At 42.4% G+C, this 26,417-nt stretch overlaps 2 protein-coding genes and 1 pseudogene across 2 annotated transcripts; all 3 read right to left on the reverse strand.

Moving 5' to 3' along the window:
- Positions 1-2,737: 2,737 nt before the first annotated feature.
- Positions 2,738-4,543, reverse strand: LOC110516047 (ecto-ADP-ribosyltransferase 5-like). Its single transcript, XM_036953887.2, has 3 exons — positions 4,398-4,543; positions 4,117-4,208; positions 2,738-3,906 (listed from the first exon to the last, which is right to left on the reverse strand). The coding sequence occupies exons 2-3, from the start codon at positions 4,192-4,194 to the stop codon at positions 3,166-3,168; spliced, it is 819 nt and encodes a 272-aa protein (XP_036809782.2). The 5' UTR covers positions 4,195-4,208; positions 4,398-4,543; the 3' UTR covers positions 2,738-3,165.
- An 8,631-nt stretch (positions 4,544-13,174) lies between these two features.
- Positions 13,175-14,287, reverse strand: LOC118941385 (erythroblast NAD(P)(+)--arginine ADP-ribosyltransferase-like). Its single transcript, XM_036953885.2, has 2 exons — positions 14,156-14,287; positions 13,175-14,031 (listed from the first exon to the last, which is right to left on the reverse strand). The coding sequence occupies exons 1-2, from the start codon at positions 14,231-14,233 to the stop codon at positions 13,264-13,266; spliced, it is 846 nt and encodes a 281-aa protein (XP_036809780.1). The 5' UTR covers positions 14,234-14,287; the 3' UTR covers positions 13,175-13,263.
- A 2,815-nt stretch (positions 14,288-17,102) lies between these two features.
- Positions 17,103-17,605, reverse strand: LOC110533218 (T-cell ecto-ADP-ribosyltransferase 1-like; annotated as a pseudogene).
- Positions 17,606-26,417: the final 8,812 nt, after the last annotated feature.

The raw sequence follows: 26,417 nt of genomic DNA on the forward strand, positions 1-26,417 counted from the left end.
TATATCTTCTGTAGATTTACACCAGATTTACACATGGTGGGTAAAGAGGACAGGAGATGTAATATATATCTTCTGTAGATTTACACCAGATTTACACATGGTGGGTAAAGAGGACAGGAGATGTAATATATATCTTCTGTAGATTTACACCAGATTTACACATGGTGGGTAAAGAGGACCGAAGATGTAATATTGCTCAATGCTTTTCTTTGCTGGTTTTAAGTTCTAGTGCACATGACAACAAATCAGAACTTACGACCAGAGATGTCATGCCCATAGGGGAAACAGGGGCATGTGTCACCTCACATTTGTCCTGTTAAAAAAATACATACAGTACATTTGGAAAGTATTCAGACCCCTTGACTTTTTCCACATTATGTTACGTTACAGCCTTATTCTAAAATGGATTAAAAATATATATATTCCTCGTCAATCTACACAGTATACCCCATAAGGACAAACAAAAAATGGGTTTTTGAAAATTTTACAAATATATGAAAAATAACAACTGAAATATCACATTGACATAAGTATTCAGACCTTTTACTCAGTACTTTGTTGAAGCACCGTTGGCAGCGATTACAGCCTCGAGTCGTTTTGGTTAGGATGCTACAAGCTTGGCACACCTGTATTTGGGTAGTTTCTCCCATTCTTCTCTGCAGATCCTCTCAAGCTCTGACAGGTTGGATGGGGAGCGTCACTCCACAGATATTTTCAGGTCTCTCCAGAGATGTTAGATCGGGTTCAAGTCGGGGCTCTGGCTGGCCCCGACAGAGACAGGTCCCGAAGCCACTCCTGCATTGTCTTGGCTGTGTGCTTAGTGTCATTGTCTTGTTGGAAGATTAACCTTCACTCCAGTATGAGGCCCTAAGCACTCAGGAGCAGGTTTTCATCAAGGATCTCTCTGTTGCTCCGTTCAGGTTTCCCTCAATACTGACTAGTCTCCCAGTCCCTGCCACTGAAAAATATCTCCACAGCATGATGCTGCCACCACCATGCTTCACCGTAGGGGTGGTGCCAGGTTTCCTCCAGACGTGACGGTTGGCATTCAAGTCAAAGAGTTCAATCTTGGTTTCATCATGACAGAGAATCTTGTTTCGCATTGTCTGAGAGTCCTTTAGGTGCCTTTTGGCAAACTCCAAGCGGGCTGTCATGTGCCTTTTACTGAGGAAGGACTTCCATCTGGCCTGACTGGTGGTGCTGAAGAGATGGTTGTGCTTCTGGAAGGTTCTCCCATCTCCACAGAGGAACTCTAGACCTCTGTCAGAGTGACCATCGGGTTCTTTGTCACCTCCCTGACCAAGGCCCTTCTCCCCGATTGCTCAGTTTGGCTAGGCAACTCGCTCTAGGAAGAGTCTTGGTGGTTCCAAACTTATATGATGGAGGCCACTGTGTTCTTGGGGACATTCAATGGTTCAGACATTTTTTGGTACCCTTCCCCAGATCTGTGCCTCAGCACAATCCTGTCTTGGAGCTCTACGGACAATTCCTTCAACCTCGTGGCTTGGTTTTTGCTGTGACATGCACTGTCAACTGAGGGGCCTTATATAGACAGGTGTGTGCCTTTCCAAATCATGTCCAATCAATTGAATTTACCATAAGTGGACTCCAATTAAGTTGTAGAAACACCTCAAGGATGATCAATGGAAACAGGATGCACCTGAGCTCAATTTCGAGTCTCATAGAAGGGGTCTGAATACTTATATAAATAAGGTATTTCAGTTTTGTTACTTGTAATACATTTGCAAACATTTCTAAAAACCTGTTTTCTCTTTGTCATTATGGAGCATTGTGTGTAGATTGATGAGGATTTAAAACATTTTTTTGAATAAGGCTGTATCGTAACAACATGAGGAAGAAGTCAATGGTCTGAATACTTCGCGAAGGCACTGTATATATTAGTTTTTTCTCTCTGTAAAACTACCAATGACAATTTAAGAAGTTGGCTTTAGCTAGCCCAGATAGGTAGGACTCCTGAGTGGCGCAGCGGTCTAAGGCACTGCATATTAGTGCTAGAGGCGTCACTACAGACACCCTGGTTCGAATCCAAGCTGTATCACAACCGGGCGGCGCACAATTGGCCCAGCACTGTCCGGGTTTGGCCGATGTAGGCTGTCATCGTAAATAAGAATTTGTTCTTAACTGACTTGCCTAGTTAAATGTTAAAAACCTCATACTGTAACTTTCTACCAAGAAGCCATTTCAGGCTATCGATCAAGTTATGATTATTTTTTACATAGAATTAAGAGCAATGACTATGGCTTTAGATTACAGGAAAAATCTCACAATGCCTGGATAGGTGTTTAACGTATCAGTTAACCACATCTTATAATATAGGAAACTGATTCCCGATTACGCAGTCGATGACTTGGCCAGCAGCCATTAGTTAATGGCTGCAGCCTGTTTTCAATATAATTGGTCTGGAATGAGACCATTCTCTCCTCGTTGTTGTTGATAGATTGAGTGGTATTAAGCTCTGACCTCACAGACACAGGACACTACTAACCCTGCTACTGTTCTCCCTCCCATCTCACTCTGACCTCACAGACACAGGAAACTACCAACCCTGCTACTGTTCTCCCCCCCACCCCACCCCACCCCCCCTCACTCCCTACAATTAATTTCAAAGCCATGACTCAGTGTCATTACTTTGTACAACTACTGTACGTTGAATAATGGGTGAAGAACGACCACATTATCAACAATCTCACTCAGATGGGATGATTGAAGCTTCAGGTTATCTTTGGCTATTTCTTTATTTAAATCGGAGTATCTTTGTAGCCCATTGTAATTATAACCTGAGAACAAACACATTGTCTTCAAGTGAGATGAAATTCATCTCTTTATAATGGATGTGTAGGTAGTGGATAAATAGGACAGGAGATGTAATATTGCTGAATGCTTTTCGTTATAGGTTTTTAGCAAAAGCTCCAGTGCACATGACAACAAATGCCAATTCACTGGCAGAAGAAAGGTTAACAATCTAAGCAAACAATGTGGGAAACATTTACAACAAGACAGATCTGACAATCTGAAAGTAGGAAAAGCTCCGCTAATGTTTCTGTATTTCCTGTATTTGTGGGAGGGAGCGACGGTGGATGGGGAAGCCAGGTGTTGCATTAAAAACTGCATTTCATATTTGACAGCTGTGTTGCTGTTTTGATTTTATTCTCCTTGGAGTGGTCCAACCATCTGGCATTTCAGGTCACTTTTTCCTTTCTTGGTACTCTCCAGTTTGTAGACGACGTCACACCAGAGGTCTTTCTTGTCTGTTCTCTTCAGCACCTCTGTAATTCTGAACACCTCGTAGGGAGGAATCAGCACCTCCTTCTCATGAGCCATCTGAGATGCGTACTCCCCCAGTGGGGCACCAAGGTAAGTGGTGATCTCAAAACAGGAGCGATTTCCAAAGTGTTTAGTGATTTTCTTGTCTAAAGAGCTCGACGTGAACTGTCCGAATCGCATTTCAGTATTTCGGACTCCGTGGAAAGACACGTTGGTTCCTCGGAAGGTTTGGAAACGCTTATTTTTCTTGTTCAGGATTCGTAAAGCATTGGTCAGAAGGAAGTGCAGGGAGTGGTACTGGAATGTTGTGCTGTAGCTCTTCTTTTGGGTACGAGTGGCCTCGTTGAATGACTTGAACATTTGGGAGTATTCAGTCACATACACCTGGATTGCCAGGGAATAGATTTTAGACAGTGCTCTTTTCGGTTTGGGTTTGTAACGGGCCTCAGCATCGGTCCAAGCCTGGTTGAAATCTTTGTTTTTTAGTCTTTCCGTTTTCAGGTAATAGTCATGCACCTTCCTGAACATCTTCTCCTCACAGCCCTTGTAGGAGTCATCAACAGAGTCTGGAGCCATGTTTAAAGGGATTTTGGGTTTTAGACCATGCAGAGGGAGACTGACCTTTAGTGAAAGGAAGAGAGAAAAATAGACAAACAGGTATGACACAAGAAAATGCAAATAAAATGATGATGAGAGACAAGATGTAAGGCTGGCCATCAGTCATAATGTCATCACAAACTTTGTCCATACTAAACTTGTGCCTGTTATTTTGATAATAGAATCGCCCTCTCGCTCATATTCAAATGCACTCGAAATAGTGTTGTATCTTACCGTCTTTGTATCCACACCCGGAGTCCAAGCAGAGAAGACACACAGCACAGAAAAGGTTAGGATGTTGTCTCTCCCCATGACTTCAACAGCACCTGTAGTAAAACAACATGTATAGGAGACCAAAAACAATCAGCATAACAATACAAAAACATGATACAACATAGCTTTGATATGATCAACTATTGAAAAATTGATAGGAGTTACTGCAATGCCACCATTTAATGAAGCCGTATCATGCAGAGATTACAATGAGGTTTACGGTATCTGATAGCTGGACTTACCAGACTGGAGCACGATAGAGGTTGTTTTGTATTGTTCAGCTTCAGGACGTGTTTTTGCAGACGGTCTGCCAAGATCTACTTATACCTGGTCAGAGATCTGACTTTACAAGCAGACATGACCACAAACCATGTTCCCACACTGAAGCACCAAGCTAATACGTGCACCATGTCATACAGATCTTCATGTCTGCACACGTACACATGCATGAGGATGTACACAGCTCTACCGTGGTTCACCACAGGGCCATTTGAAACTAAAAGTGATGCTGCTGAGAAAGAGTTAACGTTCCCCCTTTCTGTCTTTCTCACGCTCCCCTCGACCCCAAGTCTACCACTGCACCGTGTGGTCAGTTGTCATGGTCACAGTCTGTCAGGTTGTGTGACTGATAATGACATCACTGGATGAGTTCCATACATTTCTCAGGAACACATAGGATTTCCATCTCTTAGAGATATTCTGTATTATAGTGGTGTCAAAACAACAGTTATAGTGTCAAAGTAACCTGTGGATAGACAGTATATGTTATGACAGTTAACCTGTGGATAAAGAGTAGATGTTATGACAGTTAACCTGTGGATAGACAGTATATGTTATGACAGTTAACCTGTGGATAGACAGTAGATGTTATGACAGTTAACCTGTGGATAGACAGTAGATGTTATGACAGTTAACTGCCACCCTATGGCCTCTGTTGTCTCTGCCAGTCAACATGATGGCTACTGAAAGCTTCTCTCATAACCAAGTCCCGCCCCCTCTCTCCTCCAACCCCACTCATGATGTTGGCCACGTTCCAGGCTGACTACATTGAGTTCGCCTGCCAGATCTCACATCTCCTTGATTACTGTTTAACATATCAGTTAACCACATCATATGGTATAGCGATTTGATGCTCATTTGTCGTAGCGTCAAACTCAACTGCAATATAGTTGGCCTGGAACGAGACCGTTCTCTCCTTGTTGTGGTTGATAGATTGAGCATTACTGAGCTCTGACATCAGACACAGGAAACTACTAACCCTGACAGTGTTGATCAGATTAGCCACAGAGCTTTTAGTTTCCTATTTGAGACGTTAGTTGCTAAGGGGTGCTACTGCTGCTGCTTAAAATTTTAAACCAATCAGAGAACAACCTGAGAACTAGTGGAGTTGCTTTTTAATGAGATGTAATGTATATCTTCTGTAGATTTACACCAGATTTACACATAGTAGATAAAGAGGACAGGATATGTAATGTATATCTTCTGTAGATGTACTCCAGATTTACACATGGTGGGTAAAGAGGACAGGAGATGTAATATATATCTTCTGTAGATTTACACCAGATTTACACATGGTGGGTAAAGAGGACAGGAGATGTAATGTATATTTTCTGTAGATTTACACCAGATTTACACATGGTGGGTAAAGAGGACAGGAGATATAATATTACTCAATGCTTTTCATTATTGTTTTCTTTTTACACACATTCTAGTGCACATGACAACAAAACAGAACGTACCATCAGAAACGTCATGGGGCACGTGCACCCTCACATTTGTCCTGTAAAAACATTTAGATATACAGTACCAGTCAAAAGTTTGGGTACACCTACTCATTCAAGGGGTTTTCTTTATTTTTACTCTTTTCTACATTGACGAATAATGGTGAAGACATCAACACTACGAAATAACACGTAACCATGTACATGTAGTAACAAAAAAAGTGTTAAACGAATCAAAATATATTTTATATTTGAGATTCTTCAAAGAAGCCAACCTTTGCCTTGATGACAGCTTTGCACACATGTGTGTATGTATGGTCAAAAGACTATACCTCTCCCACGTCTAGCTAGGACTACCTCCCACCTGAAGGCCCAACTTCCTGCCTTCCTGCCTTCCTGCCTTTATCCCATCACTGACACACTTACCACAGTACGATAAACGGTCAACAGGGGGAGCCAAAACCTAAGGTGCACTAATGACAAGGGAATATATCTCAATCAGGTAATCACATAAATCATTAAGGTACGTACCTAATATTTTATCACATACATTCATATTTCATACATACATATATATATATATATATATATATATATATATATATATATATATATATATATATGTATGTATGTATGTATGTATGTATATATATATACAGTGCCTTGCGAAAGTATTCGGCCCCCTTGAACTTTGACACCTTTTGGCACATTTCAGGCTTCAAACATAAAGATATAAAACTGTATTTTTTTGTGAAGAATCAACAACAAGTGGGACACAATCATGAAGTGGAACGACATTTATTGGATATTTCAAACTTTTTTAACAAATCAAAAACTGAAAATGTGACCAAAAAATCAGCCAGAAGGCATAGGAACTGAGAAGTGGTCTGTGGTCACCAACTGCAGAACCACTCCTTTATTGGGGGTGTCTTGCTAATTGCCTATAATTTCCACCTGTTGTCTATTCCATTTGCACAACAGCATGTGAAATTTATTGTCAATCAGTGTTGCTTCCTAAGTGGACAGTTTGATTTCACAGAAGTGTGATTGACTTGGAGTTACATTTTGTTGATTAAGTGTTCCCTTTATTTTTTTGAGCAGTGTATACATATGTATGAAATATGAATGTATGTGATGAAATATTAGGTACGTACCTTAATGATATATATATATATGTTGTTGTTGTTTATCTCCGGTAAAGACAATGACGATTCTCCGTCTTAACTGTTATCGTTAATTTATGTATTAGGGTACCTAAGGTTGGATAATAAACGGTGTTAGACTTGTTTGGAGAAGTTTATTGGTAACATTTGGGATTCATTTTGTATGCATTTTGAAGGAGGGAAACCAGTGGATTATTGAATGAAGTGCGCCAGCTTAACTGAGTTTAATCGAACAAAATGACCATTTGTGATGTAGCTGGGACCTTTTGGAGTGCCAACAGAAGAGGATATTCAAAGGTAAGGCATTTATTTTATCGCTATTTCTGACGTTCGTGGCGCACCTGCCTGGTTGAAAAATGTATTTCATGCCTTTGTATGCAGGGCGCCGACCTCAGATAATCGCATGGTGTGCTTTCGCCCTAAACCTTTTTGTAGCTTCATTTTGATGTAGGACACTTGTATTTTCATGAATATTAAATATTTATATTTCTGTAATTTGAATTTCGCGCTCTGCAATTTCACCTGATGTTGTCGAGGTGTTCCGCTAGCGGATCGCCTAGCCATAACCGGTTTAAAGAAATGGGTTAAATTATCAGAGATTCTCACATGGCACTTATGTTGTATTACTGGACTATTTCAGCCAATATGCTAGGTGTAGTTTGAAGAGAGCAGAGTTAGAGAGACTTGTACTTTCTCTTGCAATATTTTTAAAGCCTACCATTTAGGAGTGGGAAGATTCCCAGGCAGGGTCAGACAGCCAGGGAAGACCAGTGTGTGGAGCTCAGGTGCATTTTGCAGTATATTCAGTGAATGTTTCATCTTGAATTGACGGGTAGCTTAATGACAACATTAAAGCTACAGTCTGGTGTCTGGGAAGTGATTGAACATGACAACATTAAAGCTACAGTCTGGTGTCTGGGAAGTGATTGAACATGACAACATTAAAGCTACAGTCTGGTGTCTGGGAAGTGATTGAACATGACAACATTAAAGCTACAGTCTGGTGTCTGGGAAGTGATTGAACATGACAACATTAAAGCTACAGTCTGGTGTCTGGGAAGTGATTGAACATGACAACATTAAAGCTACAGTCTGGTGTCTGGGAAGTGATTGAACATGACAACATTAAAGCTACAGTCTGGTGTCTGGGAAGTGATTGAACATGACAACATTAAAGCTACAGTCTGGTGTCTGGGAAGTGATTGAACATGACAACATTAAAGCTACAGTCTGGTGTCTGGGAAGTGATTGAACATGACAACATTAAAGCTACAGTCTGGTGTCTGGGAAGTGATTGAACATGACAACATTAAAGCTACAGTCTGGTGTCTGGGAAGTGATTGAACATGACAACATTAAAGCCACAGTCTGGTGTCTGGGAAGTGATTGAACATGACAACATTAAAGCTACAGTCTGGTGTCTGGGAAGTGATTGAACATGACAACATTAAAGCTACAGTCTGGTGTCTGGGAAGTGATTGAACATGACAACATTAAAGCCACAGTCTGGTGTCTGGGAAGTGATTGAACATGACAACATTAAAGCCACAGTCTGGTGTCTGGGAAGTGATTGAACATGACAACATTAAAGCCACAGTCTGGTGTCTGGGAAGTGATTGAACATGACAACATTAAAGCCACAGTCTGGTGTCTGGGAAGTGATTGAACATGACAACATTAAAGCTACAGTCTGGTGTCTGGGAAGTGATTGAACATGACAACATTAAAGCTACAGTCTGGTGTCTGGGAAGTGATTGAACATGACAACATTAAAGCTACAGTCTGGTGTCTGGGAAGTGATTGAACATGACAACATTAAAGCTACAGTCTGGTGTCTGGGAAGTGATTGAACATGACAACATTAAAGCTACAGTCTGGTGTCTGGGAAGTGATTGAACATGACAACATTAAAGCTACAGTCTGGTGTCTGGGAAGTGATTGAACATGACAACATTAAAGCTACAGTCTGGTGTCTGGGAAGTGATTGAACATGACAACATTAAAGCTACAGTCTGGTGTCTGGGAAGTGATTGAACATGACAACATTAAAGCTACAGTCTGGTGTCTGGGAAGTGATTGAACCATTCATTATTTTCCTGGATAATGTATAAATGTACTCCAAAGTGATTCTTTGCCATGCCTCATTTTAGGAGGATCGGGTGATGACAGGTGTAAGGATATGTCGAAGATAAATGCACAACGCAGAGACAGTACGAGAATAGAACTAACGAGCAATGGAAATAGTGTTTTTTCTATAATAGAGATAGATTTTTTTTAATTAATTTGACCATTTAAAAAAACAAGCACACAATAAACTTAAAAGCCATACATGCACATTAATAAAATCATTGAGGCAACACACAATAAAGTCTGGGACTTATTTCCATTGTGGTCCTCTTGAGACAAGATCAAACACAGTTAAAAACAGTATGGCAGTGAATAATAAAACACAAACAGAGAGGAAGAACATCTCATCATTCTAGTTACATCATGGGGGTTATTCATATGGGCACAGAGGACATCAAAGATATTTTTATTTGATTTTTAAAGCTGCCCAGAGAGGGGGATGTTTTTATGGGCAGAGGCAACTCATTCCATTCTGAGGCTCCAGTATACAAGAAAGTACCTTTCGCAGCATTACTCCTGAACCTGGTGCTGTGATTATCAAACTTTTATAACGTCTGGATGCTTTATATGGAATACTGTACGCCTAAAGGAGTCTGTATTGAAAACATGCCCACGTCAGGGGAGATATCTATATAGGCTGGGCTGCTCAGACCTGGCCCTGGGGGTCTGCTGTACTGTTGTCACTCTGGACTTGGCCCAACACACCTCAAACCAACAATGAATGTTTCACTAAGATCCTAAAGCTGAGTGGGGTGTGTTGGGTTGGTGCGCTACAGGGCCGTGGACCCCTAGGGGCAGGACAGGGTGACCCAGCTATATAGTGTGCAACTAAAAAGAGCTCTAAAGTACTATTAGGCCTATGATATTAATTATATAGAGGGTGTACTGTTCCTGTGTGTTAATTTGTGTGTTTTCATTCAACTTTAATTTAATGAAGCTGCCAGTTAAGGACTTGTGAGGTGTCTATATACATGTATATACACTAAACACATTTTATGTACACAGTATATTTTACAATGGTTGATTTTTGTTTGCTTTTAGTTCCAGCCTTCAGCTCCTCACAACCCCTCCCCCTGTCTCTGAAAACCATTCAGTTCCTATTTGCCATATGTGTCAAATCGGAGGGTCTGCTGTCCGGACCTCTGGCAGTCTCTATGGGGGTGCCACAGGGTTCAATTCTTGCACCGACTCTCTTCTCTGTATACATCAATGATGTCGCTCTTGCTGCTGGTGAGTCACTGATCCACCTCTACGCAGATGACACCATTCTGTATACTTCTGGCCCTTCTTTGGACACTGTGTTAACAACCCTCCAGGCAAGCTTCAATGCCATACAACTCTCCTTCCATGGCCTCCAATTGCTCTTAAATACAAGTAAAACTAAATGCATGCTCGTCAACTGATCGCTGCCTGCACCTGCCTGCCTGTCCAACATCACTACTCTGGATGGCTCTGACTTAGAATACGTGGACAACTACAAATACCTAGGTGTCTGGTTAGACTGTAAACTCTCCTTCCAGACCCACATCAAACATCTCCAATCCAAAGTTAAATCTAGAATTGGCTTCCTATTTCGCAACAAAGCATCCTTCACTCATGCTGCCAAACATACCCTCGTAAAACTGACCATCCTACCAATCCTCGACTTCAGCGATGTCATTTACAAAATAGCCTCCAATACCCTACTCAACAGACTGGATGCAGTCTATCACAGTGCCATCCGTTTTGTCACCAAAGCCCCATATACCCACTGGCTCCATGTCATCTACAAGACCCTGCTAGGTAAAGTCCCCCCTTATCTCAGCTCGCTGGTCACCATAGCAGCACCCACCTGTAGCATGCGCTCCAGCAGAACTACTGTTTTAAAAGGATATAAAACAGTAGTTCTCTAGGAGGAGGGTTGTTCCACCTCTGGTGTAAAAGGATATAAACAGTAGTTCTCCAGGAGGAGGGTTGTTCCACCTCTGGTGTAAAAGGATATAAAACAGTAGTTCTCCAGGAGGAGGGTTGTTCCACCTCTGGTGTAAAAGGATATAAAACAGTAGTTCTCCAGGAGGAGGGTTGTTCCACCTATGATGTAAAAGGATATAAAACAGTAGTTCTCCAGGAGGAGGGTTGTTCCACCTATGATGTAAAAGGATATAAACAGTAGTTCTCCAGGAGGAGGGTTGTTCACCTCTGGTGTAAAAGGATATAAACAGTAGTTCTCCAGGAGGAGGGTTGTTCACCTCTGGTGTAAAAGGATATAAACAGTAGTTCTCCAGGAGGAGGGTTGTTCACCTCTGGTGTAAAAGGATATAAACAGTAGTTCTCCAGGAGGAGGGTTGTTCCACCTATGATGTAAAAGGATATAAACAGTAGTTCTCCAGGAGGAGGGTTGTTCACCTCTGGTGTAAAAGGATATAAACAGTAGTTCTCCAGGAGGAGGGTTGTTCCACCTATGATGTAAAAGGATACAACACCGTAGTTCTCCAGGAGGAGGGTTGTTCCACCTCTCATGTAAAAGGATACAAAACCGTAGTTCTCCAGGAGGAGGGTTGTCCAGCTCTGATGTAAAAGGATACAAAACCGTAGTTCTCCAGGAGGAGGGTTGTTCCACCTCTGATGTAAAAGGATACAAAACCGTAGTTCTCCAGGAGGAGGGTTGTCCACCTCTGGTGTAAAAGGATACAAAACCGTAGTTCTCCAGGAGGAGGGTTGTCCACCTCTGGTGTAAAAGGATACAAAACCGTAGTTCTCCAGGAGGAGGGTTGTCCACCTCTGGTGTAAAAGGATACAAATAAACTTTCCTCTTCTTCTCTTGCAGTTTGTGTGCTCTTTTTTACAGGTTTGCACTGTGGGTAGCAATGTAAACCCTGTCTCAGAGACACATATGGAATAGAACATACATTTGCATGAACATCAGGCGTCTTTAAGATGCTGCATCTGTCTGCAAGGCAGTCACAGCCTCTCCTCAGTGCTTCTGAGAAATTACACTTATATAGAGAACCCATCACACAAAAACAGACACACACACACACATATACCCCCACACAGGCAGGACACACCATACAGCTTCTGAGAATTGTTTGTTCAGACTTCTTTCATACTGAGCTATGTGTGAACATGACTAACAGCAACACCACTGCTGATACTGAGAAAAGGTGTGTGTGTTCGTGTTTGTGTGTGTGCTTGCGTATTAGTACTGAGAGACCATTAAACGTCATAATCTTTCCCCTCTATTCAAGGACCAATAACCAAAATACCACTAATCAATCAATTGATTGATCGATCAGTCGATATATCAACCAATCAATTAATCAACTATCAGGGAATAAGCAAAACAGCAATAAGGCAAATCTTGAGGCCCCAAGTATACAATTCGGAGCCAATCAAGGACAGCAGAGGCGGGGCACCACCTGCTATGAGAATCGGCTGGTGATGGGTGACATGCCTGTGGGCCAATCAGGGCAGGGCACGTTGTGAAGATATGTCCATTGAGGTATGTGTATTACAGAATAAACCAGGTACCGCTTGTAGACTTCTTTCTCTGTTGGTCTCTACCCAGTTCTTATTGTCCTTTCTGATTTCTATCTTATTGGAGACAAAATGTCTGGGGGGGTGTAAAGCAAGACAGTACAGTAAATATCCCCCCCACCAGTCAGTAGTTTCCAGTATCCCTTTATTGGACAATTCAACGTGTGTCATGTTATATTACATCTTAATCAGTGGCCCATGTAATGTTGTATCTTCAGACAGTCTAAATGTAGTACAGTGAAAGTGATAACTAAAAGGACGAGACATACTGTAGTCAAGCTCAATGATTTTCTTTATTAATTTTGCCACAAGCTGCAGAAGGTATATAAGTGCTTTAAAATCTCCTATGGAGTCTGATACACAGGTTAATACAAACATCTTAATAATCACTATTTCTGGTAGTCAGGATGAGGTTTGTATTTAACATTCACCAAAGAACCAATTAACTTACTACATTAAAATCTTTAGACAGTAAAAACACATTGTTTGGCTTTAAGAGGATAAGCAGCCTGAATGTTTGTCCCTGGATATAATTTAAATCAATGACTCAAGATCAAGAGATTTTCTCAGTTAATCATTTTTTACCTAAACAGTTTGCAATTCAGGTTACTCCGGGGCTTGGGGATACTCTTTAGTGTGTACACAACATCGCACCAAAGGTTTTTATAATTCTCTTTCTTCAGCACGGCAGTAACTCTGAACACTTCATACGGTGGAATCAACACCTCCTTTTCATGATTCCCCAGTTTGGGGAAGGACTTCAGGTCAGCGCCAAAACATGTCTTTATCTCAAAGCAAGACTTATCTCCAAATCTTGTACTAATTCCCTTGTCGAGAGAGCTGGAGGCAAAGAAGCCAAATCTGATTACTTTGTTAACTTTACTAACAAACTCCATGTTGGTTCTTCGATACGTGGTGTGACAGGACTTTTGGTTCAGTTTCAGGAGGCGAATGGCGTCAGTCAGAAGGAAATGAAGGGAGTGGAAGGGGAAGGAGGTGGTGTACTCTGTTCTACTGGTCCGGACTGCTTGGTTGAACACTGGGTATATCTCAGGTACCTCTGCTGAGTAAGCACAGATAGCCTTGATATGATCATGTGTAAGTTCTTTAGGATTGTACTTGGACTTGTCCTTTTGGAATCGTTTCTTCACTTTCTCAATAGTTGCACATCCTTCTGCCTTCATCCAGGCTTGTTTGAAGATCCCCTCAGTGGAGTTTTCATTTGGAAGATATTCCTCCTGCACCTTCTTGTACATTTTTTCAGTGCAGTGTTTGTACTTGTCGTCAACAGAGTTAGGGACCATGTCTAAGGGTACAGAGAAATTGAGACCAGGCTGACGAAGATGAACCTTTCAGACAATATGGGGGGAAAAAATAGAATTTATTAAATTAATTTAAATTCCGTCTCTCTCTCTCGTTGTTGATTTATTTTCTTTCTTTCTCAAGTACAGTCTAAATAGTGTAGTGTCTTACCATCTTGGAGTCCACACCCAAAGTCCAAGCCGGGACGAATAACATCACAGTAAAGGTTAGGATCTTGAGTCTTGCCATGATGTCAAAATGTATTGGTCCAATGTCAACTTGTAATGGAGATGAATTGTCTTTTAAGATACAGAATCAGCATTCAAATGTTCAACTTTCAGGGGGTCTTGTTATACCAGGGGTGCTTATTTTCACAGTCCCTCCTCTCTTGCTGAGAACAGACACCTACAGGCACAAGTACCCCTCAAACCACAACCCCATTACCACAGTACACACACACTTTTTCTCAGTATCAGCAGTGGTGTTGCTGGTGTTAGTCATGTTCACACATAGCTCCCCGGGTGCCGATAACGTCGATTAAGGTAGCCCCCTGCACATCTCTGATTCAGAAGAGTTGGTTTAAATGTGGAAGACACATTTCGGTTGAATGCATTCAGTTGTGCAACTGACTAGGTATTACCTTTCCCTTCACATACTCACACATATACTGTACAGTGTGGTGCCAGGTTGGGACAAAATCCTGCAGTACCAGCTGCACTGAAGAAATAGTGTTGCTTACCCCTGGCCTAGACTAAGCTTGTCTGTCAATCATTCCTTTAGCTGGTTGAATTAAATACTGCCCTCTTCTGGCTGCTGTGAGGAAAGCACCGTGTCAAGACACTAAAGCAGGGTTTACCAAACTCGCTCCATGGGACCCCAAAGGGTGCACGTTTGGGGTTTTTACCCTAGCTCTATACAGTTGATTCAACTAATCATCAAGGTTTGATCATTTGAAACAGCTGTGTAGTGCTCTTGCAATAACAAAAAAGTGCACTCCTTGGGGTCCCGACAACCGAGTTTGGGAAACACTGCCCTGAATGCCTCTGGGTACATTAGTGTGTGTTTGATGCCAGTGTCCAGGGTATGATTGAGACAGTATCCCAATATTCTAATACTGCTGGTTATGTTTGTTACCTTTTCTTTGTTATGACTGAGATGTGAGAGGCCTGGTAGGTTGATAGAGTTCTATTCCTTTGTTATGACTGAGATGTGAGAGGTCTGGTAGGTTGATAGAGTTCTATTCCTTTGTTATGACTGAGATGTGAGAGACCTGGTAGGTTGATAGAGTTCTATTCCTTTGTTATGACTGAGATGTGAGAGGCCTGGTAGGTTGACAGGGTTCTATTCCTTTGTTATGACTGAGATGTGAGAGACCTGGTAGGTTGATAGAGTTCTATTCCTTTGTTATGACTGAGATGTGAGAGACCTGGTAGGTTGACAGGGTTCTATTCCTTTGTTATGACTGAGATGTGAGAGGCCTGGTAGGTTGATAGAGTTCTATTCCTTTGTTATGACTGAGATGTGAGAGGCCTGGTAGGTTGATAGAGTTCTATTCCTTTGTTATGACTGAGATGTGAGAGACCTGGTAGGTTGATAGAGTTCCATCATATTACATTCATGTGATGTGGTGTTTACAAAGGAACGCAGACAAGGAAAGGAGACAAGAGAAGGAAGGGAGCAGATTGAGACTATTGGGACCTGGCCTTAACATAGCTGATGAATATGTTGTTTATGCTGGAGTCCAGCAACTGTATAGATGTCACCTAATGCAGCAGACATATCTGTAGAGGGATGTGAGGTTGCACAGATCAGTAGAGGTCACATTCTAACACACTCACGCACACGCACGCACACACAGGCAGGAAACACCACACGGTTTCTGAGAATTGTTTGTTCACACTTCTCATACTGGTCTATGTGTGAACATGACTAACAACAGCAACACCACTGCTGGTACTGAGAAAAGGTGTGTGCGTGTGCATGCGTGTGTGTGTGAATGCATAACAGTACACGAAGACCCTTCAACATCATCATCATCCTTCCCCTCTAATCAGGGACTGATTCAGGCCTGGAATACTAATAGCCAATATACCACAAATCAATGAATCAACTATCAGGGAATAAGGAAAACCGCAATTAGGCAAACCGTGAGGCCCCAAGTATAAACTTCAGAGCCAATCAAGGATGGCAGAGACGGGGCACCGCCTGCTATGAGAATCAACTGAAAGTGGGTGACTTTCTCTCGCTCTCTCTTTCATTTTCTCACTCTCTCTGTCTCTCTGTCTGTCTCTCTGTCTCTTTCTTTCTTTACCTACCTACCTACCTACCTACCTACCTACCTACCTACCTACCTACCTACCTACCTACCTACCTACCTACCTACCTACCTACCTACCTACCTACCTACCTACCTACCTACCTACCTACCTACCTACCTACCTACCTACCTACCTACCTCTACCCAGTCTTTATGGTCCTTTCTGATTTCCCTCTTATTGTAGACTAAATGTCCAGGAGGTTGGAGAGTATGTTGTAATATTTAGTCATTTGTTGTAATTGTTGTAACCCATTGTTTGATGTTGCTGCACAAAGGAAGAAAAGACAGTAAACATTCCCCCCACCAGTTGGTAGTTTCCAGATTCACTTTATTGGACATTTCAACTCGTGTCATGTTATATTACATCTTAATCAGTGGCCCATGTAATGTTGTATCTTCAGACAGTCTAAATGTAGTACAGTGAAAGTGATAACTAAAAGGACAAGACATACTGCTGTCAAGCTCAATGATTTTCTTTATTAATTTTGCCACAAGATGCAGAAGGTACATAAGTGCTTTAAAATCTCCTATGGAGTCTGATACACAGGTTAATACAAACATCTTAATAATAACTATTTCTGGTAGTCAGGATGAGGTCTTTATGTAACATCCACCAATAAACCAATTATCCTATTACAATAAAAGCTTTAGACACTGAGGACACGTTGTTTGGCTTCATTTACTATAAGAAGGATAAGTAGCCGGACTGTTTGATTTCAATTCTATTTAGGGACAATGACTCAAGATCAAGATTTATTTTCTTAATTAATAATTGGCTTCTTAAAAATGTTGAAATGCTGGTTACTCTAAGGTGGGCTTGATACTCTTTAGTTTATACACAACATTGTACCACAGGTTTTCATAATTTTCTCTCTTACTGCACGGCAGTAACTCTGAACACTTCATATGGTGGAATGAACACCTCCTTTTCATGATTCCCTATCTCTGGGTAGGACTTCAGGTCAGCGCCAAAACATGTCTCTATCTCAAAGCAGGACTCCTCTCCAAAATATGTCAAGACCTTTAGGAAAGAGCTGGAGGCAAAGAAGCCAAATCTGATGACCTTTTTCACTTCATCGACAAACTCCATGTTCGCTCTTCGATATGTGGTGTGACAGGTCTTTGTTTGTACTTGGACTTGTCCTTTTGGAATCATTCCTTCACATCTATTGCACATCCTTCTGCCCCTATCCAGGCTTGTTTGAAGATACTTACATTGCTGTTTTCATTTGGAAGATATTCCTCCTGCACCTTCTTGTACATTTTTTCAGTTGGTACTTGTCATCAACGGGGTTAGGGACCATGTCTAAGGATTTGGGGGAATTGAGACCAGGCTGAGATGAACCTTCAGACATTATGGTAGAAAAATACAGGCAAAATGTGTAATAACAGAGGACAATTTTCTATATGTTTTAAATATATGTAAATTTAAACAAATACATATCTAGTATAGAAATAGCTCTCTCTCTCTCTCTCTCTCTAAATATTATTGTATTTTACCATCTTGGAGATCACACCCAAATTCCAAGGCAGGAAAAAATACAGTAAAAGTTAGGATCTTGTGTCTTGTCAAGATGTCAAAATGTGTTGGTCCAATGTCAACTTGTAATGGAGATTAACTGTCTTTAAAGATACAGAATCAGCATTCAAATGTTCAGCTTGTTATACCAGAGCTCTTGTGGTTATGTTCACAGGCACGTACCCCTCAAACCACGAACCCCTTAGCTCAGTACACACACACACACACACACACACACACACACACACACACACACACACACACACACACACACACACACACACACACACACACACACACACACACACACACACACACACACACACACACACACACACACACACACACACACACACACACACACACACACACACACACACACACACACACACATTCAGCTGTGCAACTGACTAGGTATCCCCTGTACATAATCAAACACATACAGTGTGGTGCCTAGTTGTGGTGCCTACCCAGGGCCTAGTCAAAGGGTTGTCTGCCTATCATTCCTTTAGCTGGTTGAGTTAAATATTGCCCTCTGCTGGTTGATGTGCAGATTGCACCGTGTCAAGACTGAAGGCCTTTGGGTACATTAGTGTGTGTTTGGATTCAGTGGTCTCTCCTGCCAGTGTCCAGGGTATGATTTATACAGTATTCCAATATTCTAATAATGCTGGTTATGATTGTTACCTTTTCTTTGTTATGACTGAGATGTGAGAGACCTGGCAGGTTGACAGGGTTCCATTCCTTTGTTATGACTGGGATGTGAGAGCCCTGGTAGGTTGATAGAGTTCTATTCCTTTGTTATGACTGAGATGTGAGAGGCCTGGCAGGTTGACAGGGTTCCATTCCTTTGTTATGACTGGGATGTGAGAGACCTGGTAGGTTGATAGAGTTCTATTCCTTTGTTATGACTGAGATGTGAGAGCCCTGGTAGGTTGATAGGGTTCTATTCCTTTGTTATGACTGAGATGTGAGAGACCTGGTAGGTTGACAGGGTTCTATTCCTTTGTTATGACTGAGATGTGAGAGGCCTGGTAGGTTGATAGAGTTCTATTCCTTTGTTATGACTGAGATGTGAGAGACCTGGTAGGTTGACAGGGTTCTATTCCTTTGTTATGACTGAGATGTGAGAGGCCTGGTAGGTTGACAGGGTTGCATTCCGTTGTTATGACTGAGATGTGAGAGGCCTGGTAGGTTGATAGGGTTGCATTCCTTTGTTATGACTGAGATGTGAGAGACCTGGTAGGTTGACAGGGTTCCATTCCTTTGTTATGACTGAGATGTGAGAGGCCTGGTAGGTTGACAGGGTTGCATTCCTTTGTTATGACTGAGATGTGAGAGGCCTGGTAGGTTGACAGGGTTCCATTCCTTTGTTATGACTGAGATGTGAGAGACCTGGTAGGTTGATAGAGTTCCATCTTATTGCATTCATATGGTGAGGTCTTTCTGATCTGTGATAGGAGATAAGGAAATGGGACAGGAAGAGGACGGAAGCAGATTGAGAATATTGGGATGTGGCCTTAGTGGTTGGGCCTCTGAATGTGTAGTTTATGGTGGAGTCCAGCCACTGAATGTGTAGTTTATGGTGGAGTCCAGCCACTGACTGTGTAGTTGATGGTGGAGTCCAGACACTGACTGTGTAGTTGATGGTGGCGTCCAGACACTGACTGTGTAGTTGATGGTGGAGTCCAGACACTGACTGTGTAGTTTATGGTGGAGTCCAGCCACTGACTGTGTAGTTTATGGTGGAGTCCAGCCACTGACTGTGTAGTTTATGGTGGAGTCCAGCCACTGACTGTGTAGTTGATGGTGGAGTCCAGTCACTGACTGTGTAGTTTATGGTGGAGTCCAGTCACTGACTGTGTAGTTGATGGTGGAGTCCAGCCACTGACTGTGTAGTTTATGGTGGAGTCCAGTCACTGACTGTGTAGTTGATGGTGGAGTCCAGTCACTGACTGTGTAGTTGATGGTGGAGTCCAGACACTGACTGTGTAGTTGATGGTGGAGTCCAGACACTGACTGTGTAGTTGATGGTGGAGTCCAGACACTGACTGTGTAGTTGATGGTGGAGTCCAGCCACTGACTGTGTAGTTTATGGTGGAGTCCAGCCACTGACTGTGTAGTTTATGGTGGAGTCCAGCGACTGACTGTGTAGTTGATGGTGGAGTCCAGACACTGACTGTGTAGTTTATGGTGGAGTCCAGCCACTGACTGTGTAGTTTATGGTGGAGTCCAGCCACTGTATAGTTAGAACCTAATCCAACAGTTATATTGTTGACACAGATTAATACAGGTCCCATTGCACGCAGGCATACACACACACACACGCACGCACACACACACACACACACACACACACTGGACACACTCTTTTGTCTCAATAAGACACAAAAAAATCACATGAATAACAGTGTTTGTTCAGGAGAATGTTGCCATTGTTAAACACTAATGTCGTTCAGAATGTCAACACTCGTTATTTACCAAGAGAGGGAGAGAAAAGGTTGAAGTAGGTCCCATCACCCTGTTACTGCCTCAATACAGGGACATTTTATTAGTCCCCATCACCCTGTTACTGCCTCAATACAGGGACATTTTCTTAGTCCCCATCACCCTGTTACTGTCTCAATACAGGGACATTTTATTAGTCCCCATCACCCTGTTACTGCCTCAATACAGGGACATTTTATTAGTCCACCATCACCCTGTTACTGCCTCAATACAGGGACATTTTATTAGTCCACCATCACCCTGTTACTGCCTCAATACAGGGACATTTTATTAGTCCACCATCACCCTGTTACTGCCTCAATACAGGGACATTTTATTAGTCCCCATCACCCTGTTACTGTCTCAATACAGGGACATTTTATTAGTCCCCATCACCCTGTTACTGCCTCAATACAGGGACATTTTATTAGTCCCCATCACCCTGTTACTGCCTCAATACAGGGACATTTTATTAGTCCCCATCACCCTGTTACTTCCTCAATACAGGGACATTTTATTAGTCCCCATCACCCTGTTACTGCCTCAATACAGGGACATTTTATTAGTCCCCATCACCCTGTTACTGTCTCAATACAGGGACATTTTATTAGTCCACCATCACCCCGTTACTGCCTCAATACAGGGACATTTTATTAGTCCCCATCACCCTGTTACTGCCTCAATACAGGGACATTTTATTAGTCCCCATCACCCTGTTACTGCCTCAATACAGGGACATTTTATTAGTCCCCATCACCCTGTTACTGCCTCAATACAGGGACATTTTATTAGTCCCCATCACCCTGTTACTGCCTCAATACAGGGACATTTTATTAGTCCCCATCACCCTGTTACTGCCTCAATACAGGGACATTTTATTAGTCCCCATCACCCTGTTACTGCCTCAATACAGGGACATTTTATTAGTCCCCATCACCCTGTTACTGCCTCAATACAGGGACATTTTATTAGTCCACCATCACCCTGTTACTGCCTCAATACAGGGACATTTTATTAGTCCCCATCACCCTGTTACTGCCTCAATACAGGGACATTTTATTAGTCCACCATCACCCTGTTACTGCCTCAATACAGGGACATTTTATTAGTCCCCATCACCCTGTTACTGCCTCAATACAGGGACATTTTATTAGTCCCCATCACCCTGTTACTGCCTCAATAAAGGGACATTTTATTAGTCCCCATCACCCTGTTACTGCCTCAATACAGGGACATTTTATTAGTCCCCATCACCCTGTTACTGCCTCAATACAGGGACATTTTATTAGTCCCCATCACCCTGTTACTGCCTCAATAAAGGGACATTTTATTAGTCCCCATCACCCTGTTACTGCCTCAATACAGGGACATTTTATTAGTCCCCATCACCCTGTTACTGCCTCAATAAAGGGACATTTTATTAGTCCCCATCACCCTGTTACTGCCTCAATACAGGGACATTTTATTAGTCCCCATCACCCTGTTACTGCCTCAATAAAGGGACATTTTATTAGTCCCCATCACCCTGTTACTGCCTCAATACAGGGACATTTTATTAGTCCCCATCACCCTGTTACTGCCTCAATACAGGGACATTTTATTAGTCCCCATCACCCTGTTACTGCCTCAATACAGGGACATTTTATTAGTCCACCATCACCCTGTTACTGCCTCAATACAGGGACATTTTATTAGTCCCCATCACCCTGTTACTGCCTCAATACAGGGACATTTTATTAGTCCCCATCACCCTGTTACTGCCTCAATACAGGGACATTTTATTAGTCCCCATCACCCTGTTACTGCCTCAATACAGGGACATTTTATTAGTCCACCATCACCCTGTTACTGCCTCAATACAGGGACATTTTATTAGTCCACCATCACCCTGTTACTGCCTCAATACAGGGACATTTTATTAGTCCCCATCACCCTGTTACTGCCTCAATACAGGGACATTTTATTAGTCCCCATCACCCTGTTACTGCCTCAATACAGGGACATTTTATTAGTGTTTGTATTGGACCTGTGTGGTTTTAGTCCAAGCTTAGCGTGTCATTCGGGTAGAAGTACAATAACACACATGGACACCAGCACACACAGTGGATGTTAAGAGTTGCCCCTGTGGGTGACTGTATCCAAACAGTGGAAGGCTAGAGAAGGAGGAGACATTGGCACACACACACACACATACACACGCACACGCACACACAAACAATCACAGGTTTCTACATATTTTAAAGTGGGTGTCAATGTTTTCTCAAGAACAGAATGTTGGATGTCTGCATTCCAGCAACGTTCATCAAACATTCTGATGTGTTTGGATAAAATGGTGCCATTGTTGTACTTCTGACCACTAAAGTTACAGTAACTGAGGTTGTGTTATAAACTGGGTGGTTCCAGCCCTGAATGCTGATATGCTGACAGCTGTGGTATATCAGACTGTATACCACAGGTATGACAAAACGTGTATATTTACTGCTCTAGTTATGCTGGTAACCAGTTTATAATGGCAATAAGGCGCCTCAGGGGTTTGTGATATATGGCCAATATACCACCACAAAGGGCTGTATGCAGGCACTCCACGTTGAGTCATGTGTAAGAACTGCCCTTAGCCGGGGTATATTGGCCATATACCACACCCCCTTGGACCTTATTGATTGATTATACCACATCATACAGTACTGCTAGTGTTACAAAATCTAGCAAAAGTGAAACACATTGACAGTTAAGAACTGAGGTCCTGTTTCTCTTGGCTGATAATGTGTCCCTAGTAATGTAAGGGTGGTGGTTTCGATTCCCGCTGATTCACAGACCCTATACTAAAGATGTATGCACCCGCTGTACTATAAATCACTTAGGATAGTTGATGAAAAATGAACATAACATTTTACTGAGTTACAGTTTATATAAGGAAATCAGTCAATTTAAATAAATTCAATAGGCACTAATATATGGATGACTGGGAATACAGATACAGTATGCATCTTTTGGTGATAGATACTTTAAACAAAACGTAGGGGCGTGGATCAGAATAACATTCAATATCTCCTTCACATAGAGTTGATCAGGCTGTTGATTGTGGCCTGTGGGAATGTTGTCCCACTCCTCTTCAATGGCTGTGGGAATGTTGTCCCAATCCTCTTCAATGGCTGTGGGAATGTTGTCCCACCCCTCTTCAATGGCTGTGGGAATGTTGTCCCACTCCTCTTCAATGCCTGTGGGAATGTTGTCCCACTCCTCTTCAATGGCTGTGGGAATGTTGTCCCAATCCTCTTCAATGGCTGTGGGAATGTTGTCCCACTCCTCTTCAATGGCTGTGGGAATGTTGTCCCAATCCTCTTCAATGGCTGTGGGAATGTTGTCCCACTCCTCTTCAATGGCTGTGGGAATGTTGTCCCACTCCTATTCAATGACTTGTGAAGGTGGTGGATAATGTCTGGAACTGGAACAAGCTGTCGTACACGTCAATCCATAGCATCCCAAACATGCTCAATGGGTGACATGTCTGGTGAGTATGCAAGCCATGGAAGAAATGGGACATTTTCAGCTTTGTGGAAATGTGTACAGATCCTTGCGACAGGGGGATGTGCATTATCATGCTGATACATGAGGTGATGGCTGCGGATGAAAGGCAGAACAATGGGCCTAAGGATCTCACCACGGTATCTCTGTGCATTCAAATTGCCTTTGATAAAATGCAATTGTGTTCATTGTCCATAGCTTATGCCTGCCCATACCATAACCCCACCGCCACCACGGGCACTCTGTTCACAACGTTGATATCAGCAAACCGCTCGATCACGCAAATGTGAAGAACGCATTTGCGTGCCAGTTGCCATCGAAGGTGAACATTTGCCCACTGAAGTTGATTACAATGTCAGGTCAAGACCCTGATGAGGATGACAAGCATGCAGATGTGTTTGCCTGAAGCAGTTTCTGACAGTTTATGCAGAAATTCTTTGCTTCTGCAAACCCACAGTTTAATCAGCTGTCTGGGTGGCTTTTCTCAGACGATCCCGGTAGGTGAAGAAGCCGGATGTGGAGGTCCTGGGCTGGCGTGGTGGTTAAACGTGGTCTGCGGTTGAGAGGCCGGTTGGACGTACTGCCAAATTCTCTAATATTACGTTGGGGGCGGCTTATGGGTAGGGAAATTACCATTAATTTGTGAGGCAACAACTTTGGTGGACATTCCTGCATTCAGCATGCCAAATGCACGTTCCCTCAAAACTTGAGACATCTGTGGCATTGAGTTGTGTGACAAAACTGCACATTTTAGAGTGGCCTTTTTTGTCCCCAGCGCATTACCTGTGTAATGATCATGCTGTTTAATCAGCTTCTTGATATGCCACACATGTCAGGCTTATTGGATTATTTTGGCAAAAGAGAAATGCTCACTAACAGGGATGTAAACAAATCTGTGCACAAAATCTGAGAGAAATAAGCTTTTTGTGCATTTGGAACATATCTGGGATCTTTTATTTCTGCTCATGAAACATGAGACCACCACTTTACATGTTGCGTTTATATTTTTGTTCAGTATTTAACAGGCTTCTCTGTTGAAGGTGAACATGAGAAAAGAGTGTATTTTGGAGACAGTTATCACCTACCAATATGACGATACTGTAAATCACCTTATTGGAAGACATGTTTAACTTTCATGTGGTACTACAGTATGCAAAAAGATATTGTATGATGTTGTCAGGCTACAGTCTTGATTCTCCACTCTGTTCCTGATGTTGTGTTGTCAGGCTACAGTCTTGATTCTCCACTCTGTTCCTGATGTTGTGTTGTCAGGCTGCAGCCATGATTCTCCACTCTGTTCCTGATGTTGTGTTGTCAGGATACAGCCATGATTCTCCACTCTGTTCCTGATGTTGTGTTGTCAGGCTACAGCCATGATTCTCCTCTCTGTTCCTGATGTTGTGTTGTCAGGATACAGCCATGATTCTCCACTCTGTTCCTGATGTTGTGTTGTCAGGATACAGCCATGATTCTCCACTCTGTTCCTGATGTTGTGTTGTCAGGATACAGCCATGATTCTCCACTCTGTTCCTGATGTTGTGTTGTCAGGCTACAGCCATGATTCTCCTCTCTGTTCCTGATGTTGTGTTGTCAGGATACAGCCATGATTCTCCACTCTGTTCCTGATGTTGTGTTGTCAGGCTACAGCCATGATTCTCCTCTCTGTTCCTGATGTTGTGTTGTCAGGATACAGCCATGATTCTCCACTCTGTTCCTGATGTTGTGTTGTCAGGCTACAGCCATGATTCTCCACTCTGTTCCTGATGATGTTGTGTTGTCAGGCTACAGCCATGATTCTCCACTCTGTTCCTTATGTTGTGTTGTCAGGCTACAGCCATGATTCTCCACTCTGTTCCTGATGTTGTGTTGTCAGGCCACTTTGTTCTTGATGTTGTTTTGTCAAGGCTACAGCCTTGATTCTCCACTCTGTTCCTGATGATGTTGTGTTGTCAGGCTACAGCCTTGATTCTCCACTATGTTCCTGATGATGTTGTGTTGTCAGGCTACAGCCTTGATTCTCCACTCTGTTCCTGATGATGTTGTGTTGTCAGGCTACAGCCATGATTCTCCACTCTGTTCCTGGTGTTGTGTTGTCCGGCTACAGTCTTGATTCTCCTCTGTGTTTCTACTGGTAGCCTGTATGTGTATTATTTAATTGAACCTTCATTTATACAGGTTATTCTCCTTGGGATATCTTTTACAGTAAAGGCCTGTTGTAACTTGTACCAGTACTGTGCTGTTCCATCTAGCTCCACGTCAAGGTCTTTACATGGCTGTTAGTCTGTTTGTTTGTATCTTGTACTGTACTGTTCCATCTAGCTCCACGTCAAGGTCTTTACATGGCTGTTAGTCTGTTTGTTTGTATCTTGTACTGTACTGTTCCATCTAGCTCCACGTCAAGGTCTTTACATGGCTGTTAGTCTGTTTGTTTGTATCTTGTACTGCACTGTGCTGTTCCATCTAGCTCCACGTCAAGGTCTTTACATGGCTGTTAGTCTGTTTGTTTGTATCTTGTACTGCACTGTGCTGTTCCATCTAGCTCCACGTCAAGGTCTTTACATAGCTGTTAGTCTGTTTGTTTGTAT

The sequence above is a fragment of the Oncorhynchus mykiss genome, chromosome 10 (assembly GCF_057628025.1).
Source record: "Oncorhynchus mykiss isolate SJ-2025 chromosome 10, ASM5762802v1, whole genome shotgun sequence".
Taxonomy (NCBI): domain Eukaryota; kingdom Metazoa; phylum Chordata; class Actinopteri; order Salmoniformes; family Salmonidae; genus Oncorhynchus; species Oncorhynchus mykiss.

Excerpts from the sequence above, each read along its gene's own strand:
- LOC110516047 (XM_036953887.2), bottom strand. The coding sequence starts at position 4,194 with ATGGGGAGAGACAACATCCTAACCTTTTCTGTGCTGTGTGTCTTCTCT. Across the intron at positions 3,907-4,116 it reads CGGGTGTGGATACAAAGACG|GTCAGTCTCCCTCTGCATGG; the intron begins GTAAGATACAAC and ends CTTTCACTAAAG.
- LOC118941385 (XM_036953885.2), bottom strand. The coding sequence starts at position 14,233 with ATGGCAAGACTCAAGATCCTAACCTTTACTGTGATGTTATTCGTCCCG. Across the intron at positions 14,032-14,155 it reads TGGGTGTGGACTCCAAGATG|GTTCATCTTCGTCAGCCTGG; the intron begins GTAAGACACTAC and ends ATTGTCTGAAAG.